Source organism: Mustela lutreola, chromosome 10 (genome assembly GCF_030435805.1).
Source record: "Mustela lutreola isolate mMusLut2 chromosome 10, mMusLut2.pri, whole genome shotgun sequence".
Taxonomy (NCBI): Eukaryota; Metazoa; Chordata; class Mammalia; order Carnivora; family Mustelidae; genus Mustela; species Mustela lutreola.
In genome coordinates, this window is record NC_081299.1 from 30,304,754 (window position 1) to 30,322,098 (window position 17,345).

Sequence of the window (17,345 nt, forward strand, 5' to 3'; positions counted from 1 at the left end):
GTTGCTGATGTTGGATGTGTCCTGGGGGGGGGGGGGCGGTGAGGGGGCAGCTGAGTCCCCAAGTGAATGTGGGGGTGGGGGGTGGTGACTGGGGAGGGTTTGGCCTTTCGGGCTCCCAGGAGCACCGGCCCTGAAGCTGGGCTTGCGGGCTGCCGCGGATTCAGGATTTCGGGGATCGTGTTCTTCGCTGGTGCTTAAGGGCGCCGAGAGAGGAGAGGTCTGACAACATTTCCCCCCAGGATGGTGATCCTTAAAGGAAAAAATGAAAAGCTAGCCTCCCGTCGCCAAAAGCTAGCCGGCGGCCGCTTTCCCCTCCGGTGCCAGGACCCTGGGAATCCGATTGGCAGACCGTAGTCAGTTCTGCGAAGGGAGAGGTGGCTGTGGATGGACAGCTCCATTCTTGAGCTGGATTCTGCTCCTAGCCGGGCGCACAATAGACGGCCCGGATGGGCAGCTTTTCCCCTCTAAGGCGGAAGGACCTTTAAAGTCGGTGGAGAAACCAGGTCCCTACAGCCTGGCTGGGGACCCACACCAGGAAGACACCCAGGGACTCTGAACCCAGGTTCTTGCTGGCCCCTTGACGGCCAGTAGGGGGCTCACGCTCACAGGTCCACCTGCCGAGGGAGGGTAGAAAAGGAGCTTGGTACCAAAGACTATTGGACCACCATCCTGGAGTTCCAGAGCACTGTCCCCTCTTGGTGCAGAGCCCGGGGTGCGGCCACTAATGTCACCTGTCCTGGAGTACAGGTCAGGAAGCAGACAAGGGGCATCTCTGTGTGAGCCTAGAAGTCCACACAGGTGAGTGGGGGAAGCAGAAGAACATACTGGCTTAGCCTGGAAGGCATCTGGCTGGAAGGGGGTACAGAATGGAAAGATATGCCCAGCCTCCACCATGTCCTGGGGGGAACCAACGAAAGTTTGTGTGGGAGGAAGGGGGAAATAATAACAAAATTTGGGATCGGGGTAAGTATGTTTCTTCTCCAGACTTGATAGTTTCCATAGATGGCCCCAAACCCTCTCCTGTCTGCCTACCCTCTGGCAATGTGACTTGGACAGAGATCTGGGTGAGCCTCAGCAGGCTGCGGCCATGTGCAACATGGAGGCTGTAAGAATGAAGTTTGGGGGCAGTCCAAATGTATAGATGTGTTTTTTGAATGTTCGGTGGTAGGGGGTGGTCAGTGCCTCTAATCCCTGCATTGTTCAAGGGTAGTTGTAGTTCAGGAGCCTGGCCTCCCCAGTCACAGGAGTAAGCATGTGAACCAGGCCTGACCAATCGGAAACCCTATTTCCCTGGACATAACAGTTGAACAAGGAAAGAGCCTGGGACCCCAGCTGAGCCACCCGCCTGTGCTCTTATTTAGGGTTGCTGGGAGATTTGGCTCTTCTCTGGGGTTATTAATTTGGGGCAGCGAGAGCTAGGAACCCATCTTTCCCTGCGGCAGGCGAAAGAACGTGGGAGAAGCCCATACAGAGCAGACGGCGAGGTCACAGAGGTGGAGAAGCAGAAGTAGAGAGAGGAAGAGAGGATGTGACCCAGAGCCTCTGGCCCCAGCAGTGCCCAAATTCCCAATTACAGGAGCCAATAAGCCTCCCTTTTTTCTTGAGCTTGTTTGAATTGGGTTTTGTTCCTTTGAAACCAAAAATCTCAACCAATCTAGATGGACATGACTAAGCCTCTGTCTAAGGATCCTGTCTGACTCTGGGTTCAGTTCCTTTAAGAATCCTCCCTAGATCCCTCTTTGGAAGGGTTCTAACTCAGTGCTAGACTGTTCTTTCCTCTCTATTAGGCTTCAGGCCATTGCCTCTATCTTCTCTGCCACCTCCGACCACGGGCTTGGTGCAGGGATTCCCTGGCTCTGCATTGCTGAACTTGGGCCAGCGCTTCAAGGTTCAGCTGAACCTGAACCTCAGGGTTCAGCTCTTTTGCAGCTGGATAAACCGGGAACACACCATTCTGCACATGACTCCAAGGATCTCCGCACCTGAACTGCTCATCTGGCCAGCCCTGCCCCAGCGTGCCTGTTGGCTGGTCTTTAGCAAGACCTGGGGCAGAAGCCACCTCCATGAAGGCTCCCTTCACCCTTCTCTGCTCTCCCCTCCCCCCACACAGAAAGCACAATAAGCAGTAGGCTTGATGTTAGAAGACCCGAGTTCAAGTTGTATTCTTGCCATTCCCTGAGCCTTTATTTCCTTGCCTTTTTTTTAAACTGGAGACTTGGCTTCCAGTTTCTTTAAACTGGAAACTGGAGCTGACAGGTAATCCCATGGAAAACTGGTAGCTATCATGGACTGTGTTCGAAAGAGGGGTCATTGTTTGAGCTTTAGGAGGGCTTCGCAGGGAAGGACATCACTGAGATAGGGAATGGGGGCTCAGGGAGAGGCGATGGCTTGCACACCAGCACAGAAGCATGAGAGATGCCTTAGGGAAATGGAGGGCAGTATGGGGAGGCCAAGTGCAGGGTGAAAGATGGGGAGGTTGGGGAGGTAGGGGAGGAAAAGGCTTTGGAGGTCAACAGGTGGCAAGCAGATCCTGTAGGACCTTGAGGGACTCTCTCTCTCTCTCTCTCCCTTTTTTAAAGATTTTACTTATTTATTTAAGAGAGAAAGAGGATGAGCGGGGGGAGGGAGAGCGAGAAGCAGACTCCCCACTGAGCAGGGAGCCCAATGCGGGGCTCAATCCCAGGACCCTGGGATCATGACCTGAGCCCAAGGCAGATGCTTAACCAACTGGGTCACCCAGGCCTTAAGGGACTTTTAGGAAGCTTATCACACTCACACTGAGGGAAGAGTGGAGATTTCGGAGTTTGACACTGTCAGACTTGCGCTTCAGGAAGATCACTCTGATTTCTGAGGATACCTGGATGGCATGGAGGGCAAGCCTGAAAGCAGGAGGCAGACCAACCTGTGTCAGAGGTGCTGAAGGCCAGGAGGGTACTTTTGAGGATGTAACCCTGGACCCGGACCTGTGCACCCCAAGTAGGTAGGGAACAAGCCTCCCGATTACCCCAGCAAGGCTTCAGCGGAGAATAGCAGCCCCAAGTTCTCAGGCTCTTGAGTCACCTCCGGAGGTTTATGGCTACCCTGAGGGCAGGTCAGCCTCCTTCCTCTGTCCTAATTGCTTCCTGCCAAGGAAGCTGGCCCCCTCCAAGCGTCCTTGAGAAAATCCTTGTTAATGCAATTGAGTGTTTCAGGAGCAAGCAGTCCCCTCCAGCTGCCACTGCCCCTAGCTCCCTGCAACAAGCAGTGCCTCTCTGGCCACTGTGTTGGGTGGGGGTGGGAGTTGGTATTCTAAGAAAAACACGTCAACACTAACTCCGTTCCAGAAGGTCTCAGGGCCTGGGCTGGTCTCCTTGGGGACGGCGGAACAGGTAACGCATTGCACCCTCCACCAGCAGGGCAGGTGGGACTGAAATTCAAGATATGCTTCACTTGCCAAGCCATGCACCATGGCATGACAAGGCTGTTTATTCAGAAGAACGGGTATACTTTTTCATTAGGCCAAAGGTGCCATCCACTGGCCCAGCTGTGTTCTTATGAGGCTGTTTACACCCAGAAGGGTGTCTTTTCCTAATTTGCACAAAGGGCACCATATAGCTTAATTAATTATAATCCTGGCTCTTGGCCTTTCTCCCCACTCCCCACTATTCACTCTTTGGGGCTCTATGAGCCTTCCACTGGACGGAGGGAGAAACTACATCCAATGCTGTCTGCCATTGGCTCCCTTCTGGGGAAACTGCTCCGCCCACAGGCCCACCTTATCAGCACCTGGTGTGGTCATTGATGAATGGACCAAGGGGTCCCACCATAAGCCAAGCTCAACCAGTCAGATTCTTTTGCTTGAGAACTGGAACTAACTGGTGCAGTGGGGACTTGTCCCCTGCTGGGAAGTCTTGATACAGAGTTGGGGATGCAGCCACTTTTGCAGGGAAACCAAGGAAGTCTGAAGAGAAACCGAGGAAAAGAACACAGTTGCAAATATTGCCTAGGGGAGGAGAGCCTGAGAGGCCCAGAAAGGAGAAGGGTGAGGCCCTATTGTCGGTTCCAGTCCTTCTGAGGCCAAGCCATTCTTGATTTTCCCTCTTCATGGCCCCTTGAAATCTGCTCACCCCTTTCTCTGAACTAGCTCAAGTGGGTCTCTGTTCCACATAACCAGAGTCCTTGCTAGAAAAAGGCCCTCAGGCCCAAGGAGGTTCCTGAGGCACCCCCACTGTTGAGCTCCCTCCAGGCTTCTTCTCCCCCTGTCTTGTATCCTAGGGCTACCTCAGCTTACGGAAGAGCAAGAGCCCTCAGCATGGTCACACCTTTATTCACGGTCAGTGACAAACACACCATACAGCACAGGGTTGAACAGTGAAGATAGTCTCTGCAGCCACAGCCAGGAGCAGCACATATGGAAGGGACAGGGGCCACACTAGAGAATGAGTTGGGATGCCCCCCCTCTGGCACCCAGCTCCCCCTTCCCCCCAGGCCTCTATACCCCCACAGCCTCCACCAAGCAGGAAGGGCCATATGCCCTGGGAGGCCCAGTTCTGCCCCACCTTCTGGCAAAGGTAAAAGAAAAACCTTGAAAATTTCAGAAAGAAAATTCCATATTATTCTGAGACTTCTTCACAATTATAGGATTTGAAAGATTTTTCTTCAAAAATGATAAAATACATAAGAACTATATTCTTTCTTACACAGTGATCTCTAAAGTCAGAACAAAACCTCACCCAGGGCAGATCTTCAGGAAAATTGTTGTTTTAGTAAATTTTTTGTGTAAAAATATCTACAGTGTCAGCTTACTACCCTGTGTAGAAACCCCAGCTGTTCTCTCATTCTCTTTCCTTTCTCTTCCCTTGCCTCCTTCTCTCTCTCTCTCTCTCTCTCTCTCTGCAGCAGGATGAATTTCTACCTCTAGAAACTGTCAGTAAAAGATTAAGTGCCTTTGCTTATGGGCTTCTATCTTCTTAACTTTTGATTTAAAGGTAAGTTACAGAACCCTGACTACAGCTGAAAGGACCAGAGCAGCCATCTGAAGTGGACCCTGCTGATGGTTTTTAGAGATAAGAAATAAGCGGCTCATCAGTTGGTCCAAAAGGATGAAGGACAGAATGCAGTTAGGAGGTAGATTCTAGAACCTTTTAATTCATATATATTCAGACTTGCTGCAAGAAGATATAAAACTTCAAAAGGAGAGTTTGAATGTATCATTGTTTTCACTCTCTGTATATTTTTGTCTCTGTCAGTCATAATTCAATGTCTCCTTACCATGTGCTCTATGGCAAGTCCCTCAGAGCTGGCACGGAGATCAGAGGCCTGCCTCTCTTCTCAAGGGAGGGCCAGTGCTCTACCACAGGAGTCCCTGAGCACACAGTCCCTGGGACATCCAGGAGCATGTGGGAGCAAGATCTGGCCTGCCTGTGTCTCCTCTCATCAACAAGATGTTGGTCTCAGTTCCCAGCCTGGCTTTATGTGTTCACACCGCTGGGTGTGAATTTTTGGCCATGGGATATGTCCAAATCTTGGTGATCAAACATGCTCTCACAGATAGGACTTGCCCACCTGCTGGAGAAAAACAGAAACTGTTCTCTTAGGGAGGAATATGGTGGTAAAGATATAGCAAGATGCTTCTAGGGTGCTTAGTCAGAGGCATCCCAGGACAGCACTGACCTGCTGGCAGAGCTGCCCAGAAGCAGACAACAAGATGCTTGAAAATGTCAGGAGTTCAGCCAACATCCTATTTCTTTTTGGAAGACCACTGCCTCAGAAACTTCTTGGCAGGAAGCTTGTCAAAGACCAAAACTAACTTGGTTTGCCCCACAGTCAACTTGGTATGACTCGGAGTCAGAGAGATGAGAAGGGAGAGACTCTGAAGGACAAAACCCTCTTAAAGCCTTGGGTTCAAGTCCTGGCCTGTGCCACCCTCCTTGCACAAGGGCAGCCCCCCTTTCTGTGCCTCACTTCCCAAGTCTGGAGAAAGGGAATGAAAATCTCTATTTCCCCAGGCCAGAGGATACAATGTGATCGAGCAGATCAAGCAAGCGTCTGAAAGCTGTGAAGTTCTGTGCGATTATATATCAGGTTAGATTCAACATTTGGGGGATGGGAACCCCACTTGGTAAAAAGTCTGGCAGTCTCAGCTCAGCCAAGCTGTTAAGCATCTATGTATCTGTGGTGCTGACTAGTAGCGCAAGATACGCCTAATGACCCGCTCCTCAGAGCAATGGAACATTCCTTGAGGCATTACTGGATAAAAACCTGCTGGTTCCTGCCTGAGGATGTAAATTCCCAGCCTCACCACATGGCTGGTCATAGGCATAAGACAGAAAGAGAGTGGCAACTAAGTGGCCTTGCTACCTTCAAGGGCAGCAAGAAGGAAGGTCCAATAGAGCTTGGGACCAAAGGTCAGCAGCCCCAAGAGCTTCCACTTTCAGAGAGGGAGGACAGGTGAGCCCCCAGAAGAGGCATGCCTTTCCTCTTTCCCGGAGATACAATCCCACCCCGCTGACTCAGCAATCAATCATTCCCGGCTCCCACCCTGGGCTGACAGCACCTGTGTACAAGACTGTTTTCACCAGCAGCTCAAGAGGAAAACTGCCACTGCACATCAAAGCTAATTTCTGATCACAAGTACAGGAGAAAATAAAGTGAAATGCTTGAAGAAGCAAGATAAGTTTTCTGGCAGTCAAAGCATGCAGCTGTAGAGCTCACTAACCCAAAATCAGAAAAGCAGAAAGCAAAGCCAGTACACCTGGAAGATGATGAATTTACCTGGCACAGTGAGGATTTGGGGTTAGGAAGAGCCTTACAAATGGAGCACATCCCCAGCACTTGAGGCATTTGGTCCATTAATGCAGTCTGGCAACCTAAACAGTGGCTGTAGCTTCTTCTGCTTTGGTAGCAGAAAGAACAAGCCCATCCTTGAAACAAGACCTAATCCAGAAAGGAACTACCAAGATGTAGAAGATACACTTGTCTCACTCTTAGCAAACCTTGTTTTTTTCTGTTTCCGCAGTCAGCATCCAGCCAGAGCAAGTGCACGATGAGAGAGAGCTGCCCACCGAGTTGAAAAAGGAAGCAGCAGAAGCTGCTGATGGTGACGCCTCAGGACTTAGTCTGATAAGAGGTGTTATTTGGTAAGTTTGCTGGTATTTTCCCTCGTTTTTTCTCAGCTCTCCCTCCCCACCACTCCCCAAGTTAGCATTTTCTATATTCATTTAATCATTTTACAAGAAACCAAGTAATATAAAGTATGTTTTAATATCCTAAACTAATAAAATGACTTTAGCTCTTTTAAAGGGTACTAAAAAAATAAGTATTACACAAATATCAGTGTTTCTTAAACCTTCCACTCACAACTGTTCCTAGACTTCTAAATACCTTTCATTTCATCCCTCTGCAGCTCCGGGTGGAGGTGAGCTGAAGGTATTTCATGGTTCCTTTCAAACTAACTGGCCTCAGCACGCCCGCTGCTCAGCTGTGTGCCATGCTTCCAGCTGAGACTCTGACCACTGGACGTTTGCCTCTCTTCCCTTACGAGCTTCCAGAGGGCACAGAATGTGTCTTGTAAACTACCATAACCTTAGCACCCAGAGATGCCTGGCATTAAACAGGTGCTCAATAAACGTTAGGTGAAGAAAGGACTGAATGAACGCTCCACAGGCTGGGGCCGGAGGGGCCAGGTAGAGTCAAGGGGGCAGGGCAGAGACCACCTTCAAGGAATTTAGGTCCTCAGCAAAGGACAGACCCACTTTGGCCCTTTAACTGGGATCTGTGAGATCACATCTTGTAAAGCGTAATCCCAGGAGGAACAGAATTTCAAAGCAGACCTGCAGCCCCCTTTCCTCGATCCTGCCTCTTGGGGCAAAAGCCATCTCCCTATGCCCAGAGGATGCTGGTTCTGGGCCAAGACGGGGTGGGGCTAGACCACAGAATACCCGAGGATCTGTCTCTTTTCCAGGGTGAGGTGGTCCCTCAAGGATCTCAACTGAGGGGAGCAAGGGCTTGGGCAGAGGGGTGGGTGGGCCAGAGAGTGAGGCTAGAGTACCCCTCCCCCTGAGAGGTCATCAGGTTGGGAGGTGGCCACGCCCCTCCTGGCCAGGGGCCCTGCCCCTCACCAGCCTCTACTTCTGCATGTCACACTGCAGCAGCAGCACAATGGACGGGTCACTCTTGGCCGCCTCCTTGAACTCCTCCAGTGTGATCTGGTCGTCCTTATCCTGGTCCATCTTCTTGAAGATCTTGTCCACACGCTGCTGGGGTGTGAGCCCATCCTGGTTCATGCGCATCATGATCACAGTGCCCACCATCTTGTAGATAGCCTGGTGGGGGTGGGGGGCAAGGGGGGAACTGTGAACACTCACAGTGGGCAGGAATGATCCGGGGTGAATGAAGGGGGTTGGGGATGGGCAGGGAGAACATGGGAGATGGCAAGGATACTGGAAGGTGATGTGTGGTCGTTAAGACTGAATATTTAATGGATATCTCATACCACACATGTCTACAACCCAACTCTTCACCTCCAGCCTGCTCTTCCCCCAGCATTCCCAGTCTCAGTAAATAGAAAATTCAACCTTTTGGTTCAGACCAAAAACCCTGACGCCATTCTTGGCTCTCCCTCATGTCCAATCTTTCAGCAACTCTTGCCAGCTCAAATCTGGCAACAGGTCCCGTATCCAATCACTTCCGCTGCTTCCCCAGAGTTGCTGTGTCCATCAGCTCCTGACTGGCCGGCCGTGGACGCATCCTAACTGGTCTCCTTGCTTCTGCCTTCCTGCGCCCTTAGTCTGTTCTCCACACAGAGAACAGAGCACTGTAAATGGCTTCCTATCTCACTCAGAATAAAGTCAATTCTCTACGACAGACTGTGAGATGCTAAGTGATTGGGTTCCTGGCTGCCTACCTGACCGCTTCCTACCACGCTCCCCTCACTCACTTCTCTCGTACCACTCTTGCCTCCTGGCTACTCTTGAACACTGCAAACATAACCTCACCTCAGTGTCTTTGCATTTACTGTTCCCTCTGCATAGAACACTGTTCCCCCAGGCATTTACATGATTAGCTCCCTCACCTTATTGAGGTTGATGCTCAAATTTCACCCCATAGACTTCTCCATTGCTCTCACTCTCCTTACTCAGCTTCGCCTATCTTCTTCATAACACTTACTTCTTGACATAGCACAGGTTGTTTTCTTGTTTTAAAACCTTCTCCCTGTTTTGGGGTGCCTGGGTGGCTTAGTCAGTTGGGTGACTGCTTTTGGCTCATGTTGTGGTCCCAGGATCCTGGGATGGAGCCCTGCATCAGGCTCCCTGCTCAGAGGAGGTCTGCGTCTCCCTCTCCTCCCTGCTTGTGCTCTCTCTGGCTCTCTCTCTCTATCAAATAAAATCTTTAAAAAAATAAATAAATAAAATCTCCTCACTATAGAATGAGTGCCCTAATAAAACAGAACTTTGCCTGGCACACGGTAGGCACTCAATAGATATTTGTTGAAAAAATAATGAATTAGAAACTTGGGCTCTGAAGTCAAGAGTCCTTGGATTTGACTCAAGAACCATTACACTACGTTTCCTCCTATGTAAAATGGGGTTTCTGTCAGTACCTACTCCATAGGGTTGCTGGGTAAAGCACTTAGCACAAGGCTTGTCCTACACTGCGCCCCCAACCAGTGCCAGTTAGCCACTGGGTCCTGGCAGGCGGGAGGCGGGGACAGGTGGAGTACAGCCAGGACACTCCTGAGGCCCGACAGTAGGGTGCCTGGGGAGGGCTGGAGAGGACCCGCCACGAAAATAGGAGGGGCATCACCCCAGCACAACCTGGCCTCCCGCATCCACCCCCGCGCACCTCGATGATCTCCAGCATCTCCAGGCGCGTGATGCGCCCGTCGCCGTCTAGGTCGTACATCTCAAAGGCCCAGTTGAGTTTCTGCTCGAAGCTGCCGCGAGAGGTGACCGAAAGGGCACAGATGAACTCCCGGAAGTCGATGGTACCGTCGCCGTTCTTGTCGAAGGTGCGGAAGGCGTGCTGCGCAAACTTGGACGCGTCGCCATAGGGAAAGAACTGAGGAGTGAACCGAGCGTTGGGGCGAAGCCACAGCCTCGCGGTCTCTGCGGGTCTCCGCGATTGCGTGGCCCCGCCCCCTGGCCGTCCGGCGAGCTCCCTAGGTGGCCTGACCCCGCCCACACCCGCCTGCCCCGCCCCCTGGGGTTCCCTGGCCCCGCCCCCGCCCGCCCTGCCTGCCCACCTTGATGTACAGCTGCTGGAATTCCTCCAGGTTGAGGATGCCGCTGGGGCAGTCCTTCAGGAAGCCCTTGTACCACTGCTTCAGCTCCTGTTCGCTGAACTCGGTGTTCTGAACCAGGTCCTCCAGCACCTCTGGGGCCAGCTTGCTGTTGGTCTTCCCCATGGCAGGGCCTGGGGGACATGGGCTCCCTCAGTTTGGTTCAGGGCAAGGCCCTCACCTCAGCAGCGGTCCCCCAAGTACCCAGAGGACAGGGTTCCCTTTCTCCACAACGACCCCTCCCATAACAGACCTCACGTTCCCACCGCCAGGATCCCTCCTTCCACAGCAGGGTGGGTCCTCTCCGGTCATCACTACCCTCAACAAGCTCACTTTCCTACAACTAGGCCCTGTCCTTCACACTCCTTCCCATAGGAGGTCCCGTCTCCCTTCCCGCACACGGGAGGGGGTCCCTTCCCCCATGAAGCTCCCCCATGGCAGGGCCTCTTCTCTCCTCACACAGGTTTCCTCTCCACCCCCGGGTCTCAGATCCCCACCTTCTCCCCGACCAGACCAGCGCGGATGCCTCAGTCTTCATCCTCCTTCTCCTGTGTACACCTGGCAGAGCACCCCACACCCTGTGAAAGTCTTAATCCTCTCCTTGCTATTTAGAGCTTTCGGCCCCTGGTCCCCACCCGCCAAGGCAGGCTCTTCTCTGCCCGGGACCTGAGGAAGGTCCCTCGTGTATCCCCCTGGCACCATCTCCCAAGTTCTTCCTCAAGGCTTTCAGGGCCATCCCAGCAGGAAGCTTCTCTCTCCTTCTTCTGTACAGAGAAGTCCTAGCTGATAGCACTGACGACCTTGACTCATCCTGCTTTTCATTAGTCATTCATTCCCTGAGCCTTTACTGAGGCTGACTGTGTGTGCCAGGTCCCATGCCAGTGATGGGGATAAAGGAAATATGGGCTAACCTTCAATAACTCATAATTGGGTCAAAGAGGTAGCTGGCTGATTGTGAAGGCCCTTCAATCCCTGCCAAGGAGCTTGGCTTATACCCATAGAGATTTTTTTTTAAAGATTTTATTTATTTATTTGACAGACAGAGATCACAAGTAGGCAGAGAGGCAGGCAGAGAGAGAGGAGGAAGCTCCCCACGGAGCAGACAGCCTGTTGTGGGGCTCGATCCCAGGACCCTGGGATCATGACCTGAGCAGAAGGCAGAGGCTGAGCCACCCAGGTGCCCCCCGCCCCGCATAGGGATTTTAAAGCAAAGGCTAGGAACATAGCACTCAGTCCACAAACACAGAATGCTTATGTGGCAGATCCTGAACTAGATGCTGAGAGAGAAGGAATGCATTTAGGAATTTTTCCTTTGGCTACAATGTACAAGATGGCCTGAGTGGGGGGGCAAGTAGAGAACAGAGAGAGGCAAGCTGCATAGTTCAGGCGAGAGATGGTGACACTAGGGCAGAGGCTGTGGAGTGACATAGATGGATGGAGGTGTGTTAGGAGGGGCATCAGCAGGGCTTGGTGACCGAATGTGGGGGTGAGAGGGACAGAGAAGTTGAGGCAGATGCTTAGATTTGGGGCTGAATGGAGAAGTGGTAGTGTTGAGAAGCAGGTTTGGGGAGGATGAAAAGTCAGTCCCCCACGGGAACAGAAGCCCCTTCATGTGGCCTGTGACAGAGGCAGTTTTTGCAGAGAGGTACAGGACCTCCCCAGGATGCATCAGGAGTGAGGCCCTGCCAGGGCCTCAAGGTGGGCACTCTTGTCTGACCTCCATGGGAGGAATATCCCTCCAGGGCCTGAGTTTCCTAGGACATGGCCCTGGAGGTAACTTTGACCTGTCTAGTCTTTTTGGAAGGGCATTAGACCCCGGCCACAGGGTAGCCTGTCATAAAGATACCTTGGAAAAGGAAACCATCAGGTTAGCAGAAGGAATTCCACATCCATAGCCCACCGCCTGCCAGTGTGGCTTTTAATCCTTACTGCTGGGAGTGCCCCAAACAACCAGACCTGAGCTGGGTCTCTGCCACACCCCCTCCCTTGCTCCATGGCTTCAAGTTAGTCATAGGATATCTCTGGGCCTCCTCCACTGGGCCACAGGAAGATCAAGCAGCAACGGGAGTAACAACATCCTCCCCTGCTCACCACCCCCAGAGCATGAGGACTCCTCCATGCTCCCGGGGGAAGAGAGAAGCCGGTGGGGAGGGAGGTATGCTATCTTAGGAACCTGGAATGTGCAGTCTAAAATAGCCACATTAGGTGCAAGGATGACTCTTGGACACCTATGGGCAGAAGAAGACAGGTTTTCCCCTCTGTTGATCCATCCCCAAGTCCAAAGCACACTGAAGTCTTGGGGTATAGTCAAGGAAGCTGGAGAACCCAGAGAGAGAGGTGTCCAGTGGGGGAAGTGAAATCTCTCTAGCATGCTCCCGGGGGACGTGCCCGAGTGTCTGTGTAAGGGGCTGGATGTGGGTGGGAGCACGTCATTTTATGAGATTGCGTATCTGTCAGAGCACATGTGTGTGTGTATACGTGTATGTATCATGGCGTCTGTGTGGCTTTTCTTTCACCTTTTTCCTCCTCCCTGTCCTGTGCTCCCTTCCCACAATTCTCTATGTCCTGGGGTCACATTCCCAGCCCAAATCTGGTCCCAGGCTTACTGGACACTATATCTCCCTCTTCATTTCCTCTATTGTTCTTACATTGCCAGTCAAAGTTGGCAGTCCCATCAAGATATCCCCTTATTTTAGTGGAAACTGGAACCCCGAGAAAGGAGAAAACGCTCAGAGTTACACAGTCGGTCAGTAGAAGAATCCAGATGAGCACCCAGGCGGAGTCCATGCCACCTGCCTGGACCACCCTCTCCAAATCATGGCTACTCTTGTCCAGTACAGACTTTCCCCACTCCTGCCTGCCTTCTGGGAAAACCCTAGCTCTGATCTCCCTCTTGGTCCCAGGGGGACCATCTCACCAAGCTTCAGGCCACCATATCTGACATCTAGGAAACATCCATCGCTTGGAATGGCCCAACATCTCCTCTGACTCCGCTCATCTACAATCAGACACTCGCAACCTGTGGCCATCTTCCCTCTCCATCAGCCCTTCCTTCCTTCCCTCCCTTGTCCCACGGCCGAAATGCAATCTTAGTTACCTTTAGTTTCCCCTCTTCCTTTTCCCTAGGTCCGGCTGTCACCAAGTCTTGTTGTTTTTTCTTTTCAAGTGTTTCTAGAACCTTCACCATATCTTCTCTCTCCCCATAGTCAGGGCCAGGGGCACAGCTGACAGGCTGAGGTCCTACACTGCACTGCAGCCTAAGGCATGCCCATGGGCTCAGGGGTCTCAGAGAGAGTGCCTTTCTTCTGACTTCTGTGTTCTGAGACAATGTCATATCTGGTTTTGCCCAGAAAATATAGGCTAGAGGTGGACATGCCCATTAGGCCCCTCACACTCTAGAATCCTCTAGAATCTGGCGTCATGGTGCCCAACCTGTCTAGCCTTATCTCCACTGCTCCTCGCACAACTATATGCTTTCCAGTTAGTCTTCACCCAGCCAGGACCTACGTCCCTATTGCATAGCTGCTTTCCCTTCCCCTAATATCCCTTCCTCCCATCTGGGCTAATGCAGCTCTCCTCAGCCTTCAGGCCTGGCGGAAGCCCACTTCCTTATGATCAGCCTCTCCCAGCCTGGATAGTGGACAGTCAGCAGCATGGATTCAGCATTTGAGGGCTGTGAAAGTGAGCCCCACAAGTGTGTAGACTCCAGAACTCTCTGACCCTCACCCGGTGCTCTAGAATTCCAGAATGGAACCTGATTTGGAAGAGATCTTCGTATTAAGCCTTGGCCCAAGCCAAAAAAAAAAAAAAAAAAAAGTCCTTTAAGCCTTTTTCTCAATGGCAAAGAGCTTATCCCCTCCTCCTATAGCCAGGTCCTCTTCGGGGCAACCCAGAGAGTGAGGAAAAACATTTTTCCCATCATTGAGGTTTCTCCTCTTGTAGCTGCCCCACACCGGTCCTGCTCTCCCCTCTGTGGCTACACAGAACTGCCTGCAGAGACCCAAAGGCCATGTCTGGAACACAGAGATGTTCAATGAATGTCCCTTGGTGGGTTCCATGAGAGGAGCAGAACCCCCTTCTTCCTCCTCGGAATGGCGTCGGGCTTTCTAGTTTATCTGTGTTCTCCTGCCATTGCACCCACTTCAGAGACCATGGAACCCCGACCCGGGAAAGGAAGGGTTTGCCCAAGGCCAACCACAGTAGCAAGGTAAAGGCCTTGGGGGCATGGCGTGTTCTGTTGGAGCTGTGGCCCTGCTGGACATGGGCAGGCTTCTTGCCTACTGCTTGCGGGCTGCCCTTCAGCCGTGAAGGAGATGGCATTGCCTCATACACAAAGCCACGGCCCCTCTGTGCTCAGAGGCTTCTTCCAGAGGGCAGAGCTCGGGGTCCTGAGTTTCAAATGAGGAAGAGGCGGTGAGGGTGGGAGGGATTGAGGGAGGCAATAATCCCACATCCTCACCCAGCTTCAGAGGAGCTGGTGCTGAGACGGTTGCCATAGTGACAACAGCTCCCTGGTCAGGAGATTTTCTCTTTCCTCTCCTCCCTTTGCTCTTCTCCAAGCAGCAGCCATAGCAGCAGCAGCCAGGTCTTCTCCCTGTCCTTAATGAGGGGTAGGGCGTGATAAACAAGATGTGGGCCATAGTGACCACCTCCACCGCAGAACTGTCCATGCCACATGGGCTGGTGGCCTGGGAGGGACTCCCAACAGCTGAGAAGGGGTCTGGGCCCGGAGAACATGTGGGAGGGGGAGGCCTGAGTAAGAAGCAAGTCCCCTTGGTGAGGACTAACGCCACTCAGGCCTCTTCTCTGAAATGTCCTAACGGTTCACGGCAAGTGTGAAACGGTCCCATTTGCTCATAATCAGCCACAGAACCAGAGCACGTCAGGGTTGGAAGGCTGTTCAAGACCATCTCATCCAGTCCACCCTCTGTCCTGCCCCTTCCCCATTTCATGAAGGATCAGAGAGGGAAGTGGCTTGGCCAAAGGCAAACAGCAGCTGAGGCAAAGGCAAGATTTAACCCATCTCTTCTGCCTTCCAGATTCAGGCCACCTTAGGGAAAGGAGTGACACAGTCCACATGGAGCTTTGGCAGGTCCTTGTGGAACAGCGGGAAGATAGCAGAGCAGGAGTGACTGGGCACAAGAAGGCCAGAGAGGATCCAAATAAGAAGTGTTTACGAAGTAGAGTGAGAGAACTTGGTGCCTGTCAGGAGTGAGGGGAAAAGGGAAGTCTGGGACCTTGGCAACACTGACGGACAGGTGTGCTGGGAGGTGGTGCCCCTGGTTCATCCTCCAGCCAGGATGAAAGAAGCCAAGCATGGGACTTCTCCTAGCCCTGGGACCATGTGGGGTGGTTCTGCTGATTAGAGAATGTGAGGAGGAGAACTGGGGGAGGGGGGCGCTTCTTTCCTCTTCCAGATATGCTGTGAGCTCCGGCAGCTTGAAGGGTGGGAGGTGGGGACAGTCGGAGGGGACAGTGTGAAGTGGGAGTAGGCTCTCTGTGGAGGTGGAGGCTGTCTTTGGGGGCAGCGGCCTTGTGGTGTGAAGTGCACAGGGAGCTGCTGGGGGGATGTGTGGGTGGGGGCTATCTGTGGAGGTAGGAGGTTGCCATGATGCTGGGCAAATTACCCATCTCCAAAGGAGAAGGGTGATTGATGCCTCCTCAAGCACCAGCAACACCACACCCCCAGGTGTGTATGTGTGAGTGAGTTGGGGGGCCAGAGCAGTGGGTAAGGAGGCGGCTGGGCCCCCTTCCCTGGGACCCATGGGGCCTGGACTGGGGTGGGAGTCCCCTGCCCAAGGGCGGCCCCCCAGATGCTGCCGCCTATGGGGGGAACCAGGGGTCAAGGATGAATGAGGGGGGCAGGAGAGGAGAATGGGAATGGAGAGTAGAGGGGGAGGGGACAAGGGCCTCTGCCCGGCCCCGCCCGCGTTACCTGAGGCCGCTCGCCGGGTCGCAGGATGGCTCTGAGCCTCGGCGGGCCGCGGGGACCGAGACTGGCTCGCGGACTGGCGGCCGGGCTCTCCGAGGTCCGTACCGGAGCCGCCTCCCAGCTCTTGTATCACTCTGTCTCTCGGAGGCGACAGGATTTGCATAAGCCCCGCCTCATCCCGAGCAGATCGGGCGTTGATTGGCTCCGCTGGGGCGGAGTGGCAGGCGGGGTTTCAGGTGGGGACTGGATGACCAGTGAGGCCCCGCTGCCGGTGCGCGCCCCGCCCGCCCGCGCTGACCTTCTCCGAGTCGCGAGAAAGGGGGAGGGCTGTGCTCCCAGCGGTACCCCGCCCTAGGGTTCAGACCCCGGGCCGCAGTCTGGGGCGAAAAGTGATGATTGAAGTGGATTCGCAAAAACAACCGCACGGTTGCTATGGAAACGTGAGAGCCACAGCCGAGTCTCTAAACCTTCCCTCCCAGGGCCCCAGACGGGGGTGGGGATGGAAGAGAGGATGAGTCACAAGATGTGACCCCCTCCATGTCCCACCCGAAATCGGAGGAGGGCGACGAGGAGTTGTGGAGTAGCTGAGTGGGGGAGGGAAGAGTTGGGGTGGTCGGCTTCGCGCCCCCACGCCTTCGCGCCGCCTCCGCAACACACCCACAGCGCTGCCGCCGTGGGACTGCGCCGAGAGCGCAGCACGGATGGCGAAGCGCCCCACTTCTACCTGGCCCCAGACTCCTCGTGCTTTCCCTACAGCCCTTAATTCCGATCCTCTCCAGACAGGCCTTGCTTGGTGCTCATGGACCCCCAACAGGCCTCTCGGGATCGCCTCCAGAAAGTCCCTCTGCCTATCCCATGGACCCTCCTTTCCACACACTCCCATCTTCCCGTCCCGCAGACGGAGCCGGTCCCCAGACGCCGCCAGCCTCCGGCCTCGGATGTTGACACAAACCCGTGGCGGTTTACACTGAGTGGGTCTGGAAGGTTTCAGGGCCGCGGGAACACCTCTTCCCTGCACTTGGGGGTCTCCCCAAAGCCCGGCCAGGTTGCCCTAGCTGCTCTGGCAGCTGAGAGCTCCTGAACCAAGGCGGTGGGAAGGGACTCTTTTATTCCAAACTGGGGGTTGGGTGGGGGGGCGCTGAGGGGCGGGGTATA

At 53.6% G+C, this 17,345-nt stretch overlaps 1 protein-coding gene across 1 annotated transcript; it reads right to left on the reverse strand.

Moving 5' to 3' along the window:
- Positions 1 to 4,289: 4,289 nt before the first annotated feature.
- Positions 4,290 to 16,344, reverse strand: HPCAL4 (hippocalcin like 4). Its single transcript, XM_059137284.1, has 4 exons — positions 16,194 to 16,344; positions 10,223 to 10,392; positions 9,823 to 10,038; positions 4,290 to 8,303 (listed from the first exon to the last, which is right to left on the reverse strand). The coding sequence occupies exons 2-4, from the start codon at positions 10,382 to 10,384 to the stop codon at positions 8,106 to 8,108; spliced, it is 576 nt and encodes a 191-aa protein (XP_058993267.1). The 5' UTR covers positions 10,385 to 10,392; positions 16,194 to 16,344; the 3' UTR covers positions 4,290 to 8,105.
- Between the last annotated feature and the right edge of the window lie 1,001 nt (positions 16,345 to 17,345).

What these genes read in the sequence shown, in the direction of transcription:
- HPCAL4 (XM_059137284.1), bottom strand. Translation starts at nt 10,384, where the DNA reads ATGGGGAAGACCAACAGCAAGCTGGCCCCAGAGGTGCTGGAGGACCTG. An exon ending in TCCAGCAGCTGTACATCAAG is followed by an intron (nt 10,039 to 10,222) that starts GTGGGCAGGCAG and finishes TTCACTCCTCAG; the next exon opens with TTCTTTCCCTATGGCGACGC. An exon ending in AGATGCTGGAGATCATCGAG is followed by an intron (nt 8,304 to 9,822) that starts GTGCGCGGGGGT and finishes CACCCCCACCAG; the next exon opens with GCTATCTACAAGATGGTGGG.